Here is a 6,000-nt window from a genome sequence, read left to right as displayed (position 1 = left end):
GCAATCTCAACACACTCTCCTGCACACTCTGTTTAAAGATTTTGCAATTGCTTATGCATGCCTAGTTTGAGTATCACTGTCAGCTGAAGTACAAAAAAAGAAGCCGGGGGAAGCTGTGTAATTAATGTGAGTGTTTAATTAGGTTGTGTGTCTAGTGTACCAAATGCTATTCACATGGATAGTACCTCTGGCCTTCAATATCTAATGCGGGCATCCCTTCAATTTTATATTGTGTACAGGCTCTTGAAAACTTCACAATTGGTCGAAAGATTCTTTAACAGTGTGTTTGTAATTTTTACAGTTGGCTGTCTGTCAGCTAGAAGTGCCCTGAATACTGCACACACATTGTGGGGACTCTTATCTTGAAGTGGCACCGTAAAGCCTCCTTAATACAAATGTATTTAATTACAAACGTTGTTATGGTGTAATTAGCACATAGCGCACACAACAGTCATAGCTGTTTGCAGTTTGTTTAGTAACACTTTGTATGAACATTTGCATTGCATTTCATTTATTATATCCTATGCATGAAAAGCATTTTATTTGTTTTACAATTGTGTCTAAGCAACCTTCTAAATGCTAAGCCTTGTTTATATGTCCATTGTTCTGATCTTGCCCTCATTCTGATTGTACCCACAGTTTAAGAAATATGTCGACACGTGGCTCATATCCGTCCACTGGGTCTGTATTGTGACCACATTTCCTGTTCCCTCCCTGTATGCAAATTATTTGACATCTATTCTTTCAAAATAATATTATTTATTTATTTGAAGACACATATTGATGCCATGAGGCAATGGTGCCACCTGTCAAATATTTAAGCAGGTGGGATAAAGATGATTTTGAAAGGTTTCACTGTCCGGATCCGTCTACACTTGTAAAAGACACAATGCGTGCCTGACTTCCTCCGGGGGTGGTCAAGACCTGATCACAATCAGACCACAAAGGGTATTTTAATTGTCTACACCTGTCTGAAAATGTGGTCACAATCAGAATGTGGACAAAATCAGGACAAAATATGTTAGAACCAGAACGGGGCATTAGATCACTCAATGTTCAATCTCAATGGTGAGCTTTTTTGAAAATCACTGTTATTGTGGATGCTGGAAACAGGAACAACATGTACTATGGTACAGTATGTAACAATCTTATGTAACTACCACGTTAGTGCATAGGTATTGGGCGACCCGAAAGTAAAAATCTGAATGTGCTACTTTTGTTTAGTATCTCATTACATGCCGTACGGGTTGCAACTATTGTTTCCTTAGAAGCTACATAGTTACACCAGCACTGCCTTTGCCCTAAGCACTCATGGAATCCATCCTTGTCCAGTCAAATCATTGGGAAAGGACCTTGTTGCTTTGTTGGAAAGCTCTCCACTAGACCAGTAGAATATGCTATAACTTGCCACAAAGAAGGATTAGAGGGCCAAAAAGACACATGACACCTGTCTTCCCATATTTTCCTCCTCGGACACCCTCAGATCCTGCTGACTGTACCAAATGTCACAGGGAAGGGATTAAAAAAACAAATATTTAAAAAAGATATCCATGTGATACAGTAGGCCTACTGTGTCCAGTACCACCATTACTTACAACTAACTAACTATATACTTACTTACATACATACTGTTACGAACTAACCAATAAGTTACTGATAACCAAAATGAAACAGGGGGTTCTGAAAGGCATCCATGGGGGGGGGGGGTCTACTCAGTGCTGGCAAAGCAACTCCAGCTTTGATTATTTGAATCAGCTGTGTAGTGCTAGGGCAATACCGAGTTTGGGAAACCCTGGGTTAGGGAGTAAAAATAAACGTGAAACAAACCCAAGCAGGAGAAAACACAGAAGCAAAGTCTTTGTTCAATAACCTAAAGTGGAAGATCCAACGTGAAGTGATTGCTCTCCCAACATCTTTTGCCAATTTATGCACTGGCCCAGCAGGTCTTAAATATCAGCTGGGGCAGCACATATGAAACACCTGACAAACGAGATGACAGGTGAACCATATCCTGACCAAAGAGGATAGTTCCAATTAGTGCGCGCGCCACACCCAAAGAGAACCAACCTCAAAATCAAGAAAAAAAAAGCAAAGCCTGTAACACATACACACTTATGTATCATAATTATTATCATAAGTATACAATTGTCAATGTTGGAATGAACAAAACTTGAATAAATGGCGTTTATTTGATGTTCTGCAAAAAAAGAGTAAGTATTTGCTTTAATGGCTAAGGTTTTTTGTTTGTATGAACCTCACACAAAACACAAAAAAATATCAGTTGCAGTATTTTCTTCAGGTCCTATTTTACATTTCATTGACCTTATGCCATAACATTATACATACCCTTGGCCTAAAAAACATGATATAGTAGCTACTGTGATGGCTAGTTGAATTTTATGTAATTAACACATGTAATTTGTACACATAATAGATTGGCTAGCGAACTGAAATATATTGCTTGATTCTCCCCTTACACTTCAGGCTACCTGCACTGCAATTACATTGTACTTACAAGGGTGTGATACATTTTTACTTATGTGGCATAAGGTCTACATTTTGTAAATAGTTCTTCTTCCTTCTATAGGCTAAAAATAGACCAGTCGATTCATTTTCTCCACAAATATCCATTTAATCTTCACACATTTACTGAAAATCACAGTTTATTGAAAGAACACAGAAAGGTCAAATAACACAAATAAATGTAGCTAGGAGTAACTACTCAGTGCATGGCACATTCTCAGGGAGACGACTCATTGTGAGTCTTTGGCTCTTCACCTCTAGCATGTTAAAGGCAGAAAGAGCTCTGAAATATTAAATGTTGAAAGAAGTTGGCCAGCCAACTTGAGAGCCTATATAGTTCAAAATATGGAGGAGAGAGTAAATTAACCTTGCTACAATGACTGACAAACCATATTTGTAAGTTTGGTGTTACAGCAGTTTTTGATAATGGGAGTACTTATATACCAGAATATCATGACCTTACCAATGCAAAGGGATTTATTTAGAAATAACACACATTTACTGTAGAAAGTAGTGTCCTCACTCTGGAAAAAAAAACAATGAACAATCATAAAACAAGTTACCAGTGCCATTGCTACCTTTAAAAGAAGTCTAGAATGCATGCCATTTTATTATGCAGGTTTTCAATCGAGAAAGTTAAAAATTTCACGGTTGAGAAGTTTGTTTTCATCCAACAATTCCTGTGTCTCGTCTGCAAACTGTGTGTGTGTGTGTGTGTGTGTGTGTGTGTGTGTGTGTGTGTGTGTGTGTGTGTGTGTGTGTGTGTGTGTGTGTGTGTGTGTGTGTGTGTGTGTGTGTGTGTGTGTGTGTGTGTGTGTGTGTGTGTGTGTGTGCTCTGAAAAAAAGATCTCCAGATTTTATGCATCTCCATTGATATCCCATCCATTCAGTTGTTTTTGTGTAGTTTTGTGTTTTTGCTGCCTCCCTCTACATCCTCCCTGTCATCGGAAGGCTTTGCATTAGATTTTCCAATCTGCGCTGCGGTCCTTTGCTGTTGACAATACAAAAGACAAGAATGTATAGCTCATTAACAACAGTGGCAAAGTAACAGTGAAACAACGGGCTACTGTGCAGAAACAATACAGGTTTAATGACAGCAGTATTACATAACAAATACTGCAATCAATATTTTTTTTTTTAAACTTGAAGATGAAAAGCTGCTGTAAGTAAATTATTGTGTGATTTATAACTACGTTTCCATCCACAGTTTTTATGCAAGTAAAGTCAAACCATATAAAAAAATCATGACAGCTGTGATAGAAACAGGATTTAATTTTATAAATGCCGACCAATCATTTGTTAGTTTGACATGGTGGGATCTTTTTGCGTCGGTTCAATTAATTATGTGGGAAATGGTGGTGGAAACTCTTTAATTCGCAAATATTGATATAATGACTAGAGCTGAGCATTAACCAAAATGTATTTGAAAAAAAAACGAATTGACCAACATCAGTTCAATTATTTGAATTCCATTTAATTATGTGTGTTTTTTCTGAGCTGAATGCGCAGTTTCTCTGGAGATTAATTAGATCAAGCCCAAAGTGTGCAATGTAGTAGGGGGTTGTAGTTTCCAACAGGCCAATATTCAACATAGTTTTAGCGTAGAAAATGTGGTAATTATCTGCAATGACCATAATCTATTGCGCTCCTACTTGCCCGGTCTGTGTGGGCACGGAGACAGAGAGAAGAATGCATGATGTAGAGGGATAAAGAGCAGTTCCTTTGCGAGGTATCTGTACCTGAAAATACATGATCTAAGTATTCCTTATTTACTTTGGGAACTAATAACATTTTGATTTTGTCAGACCGCATAGGCAGCAGCTCTATAAAGATGAGATGATGACTTGGGATGAAATAAAGTCAGCTCGCATCTGTTTAGTGTTAACCAATGTCACGTTGCTGGATGCCTTGAGGCTTGCTGAGTTCTGCATGGCGTTGGGCCAGTAACCGAAAGGTTGCTATATCGAATGCCCGAGCTGACAAGGTAAAAGATCTGTCGTTCTGCCCCTGAACAAGGCAGTTAACCAACTGTTCCTAGGCTCTCATTGTAAAAATAATTTATTCTTAACTGACTTGCCTAGTTAAATAAAGGTTAAAAGGTTAAATATCACACTGTCAGTGGCCTAGCCTTTCATTGCCTGAAGTAAAGCTGATACAAACAATCAACAGATGTACAGATGTAGGATCTTAATTTGATCACCCTGTTGCAGTGTATTTGAGGTTTAAAAAGGGTTCTGAACTTTGTATTTTACTATTTTAAATTTCAGGCTTGATTTTCCCTTACGAAACATGCATCAACCACTACAAAAATGTCCATTCCTTTTAATCCACACAATAATTCACATTTCCCGTTGCTGCAGGATTATTTTCCTGCTGTAGCAAACTGGCTAAAATTAAATCAAATAAAATGATATTTGTCACATGCTTTGTAAACAACAGGTGTAGACTAACAGTGAAATGTTTACTTAAGGGCCCTTCCCAACAATGCGAGAGAAAAATCTATGAAAATAATAACACAAAGAATAAATAAGGAGTAAAGATAATTTAGCTATATACACAGGGTACCAGAACCGAGTCGATGTACTGGGGTACAACGTAATTTAGGTAGATAGGTCCATATAGGTAGGTGTAAAATTACTAGGCAACAGGATAGATAATAAACAGTAGCAGCAGCATACTGTATGTGAAGAGTCTAAAGAGTTAGTGCAAAGAGGGTCAATGTAGATATGGGTAGTCTGTGTAGCTATTTGGTTGACTATTTAGTAGTCTCATGGCTTGGGGGTAGAAACTGTTCAGGGTCCTGATGGTTCCAGACTTGGCGATTCGGTACCGCTTGCTGTGCGGTAGCAGAGAGAACAGTCTGACTTGGGTGGCTGGAGTCTTTGACAATTTTTAGGGCTTTCCTCTGACACTGCCTGGTATAGAGGTCCTCCATGGCAGGAAGCTCGGCCCCAGTGATGTACTGGGCCGTACGCGCTACCTTCTATAACATCTTGTGGTCGGATGCCAAGCAGCTGCCATACCAATCCGTGATACAGCCAGTCAAGATTCTCTTAATGGTGCACTGTAGAACCTTTTGAGGATCTGAAGGCCGATGACAAATCTTTTCAGCCTCCTGTGGGGGAAGAGGCATTTACATGCCTTCTTTACGACTGTGTTGGTGTGTGTGGACCATGTTAATTCCTTAGTGATGTGGACACCGAGGAACTTGAAGCTCTAAAACCGCTCCACTAAGGTTGGGGAGGGCAGTGTGGAGTGCAATAAAGATTGCGTCATCTGTGGATCTGTTGGGGCGGTATGCGAATTGGAGTGGGCTGATGGTGTTGACGTGAGCTATCTCCAGCCTTTCAATGCATTTCATGACTACATATGTGAGTGCTACGGGTTACCTTGGCATTCTTGGGCACCTGGACTATGGTGTTCTGCTTGAAACATGTACTGTAGGTATATTACAGAACCGGTCAGGGAGATGTTGAA

The 6,000-nt window shown here is 39.2% G+C and overlaps 1 protein-coding gene across 1 annotated transcript in view; it reads right to left on the bottom strand.

Annotated features, from left to right (window-relative positions):
• Positions 1–2,607: 2,607 nt before the first annotated feature.
• Positions 2,608–6,000, bottom strand: part of LOC124033930 (leucine zipper protein 2-like) — a 204,343-nt gene continuing 200,950 nt past the window's right edge. Inside the window, exon 13 of the mRNA XM_046346413.1 lies at positions 2,608–3,514. Within this exon, the coding sequence (XP_046202369.1) occupies positions 3,410–3,514 (105 nt within the window). The 3' untranslated portion in view covers positions 2,608–3,409. The remainder of the gene's footprint in view (positions 3,515–6,000) is intronic.

Source organism: Oncorhynchus gorbuscha, linkage group LG04 (genome assembly GCF_021184085.1).
Source record: "Oncorhynchus gorbuscha isolate QuinsamMale2020 ecotype Even-year linkage group LG04, OgorEven_v1.0, whole genome shotgun sequence".
NCBI classification, from domain to species: Eukaryota; Metazoa; Chordata; class Actinopteri; order Salmoniformes; family Salmonidae; genus Oncorhynchus; species Oncorhynchus gorbuscha.
Note: the sequence above shows the minus strand (reverse complement) of the source record. Positions and strands in the feature narration are given on the sequence as shown.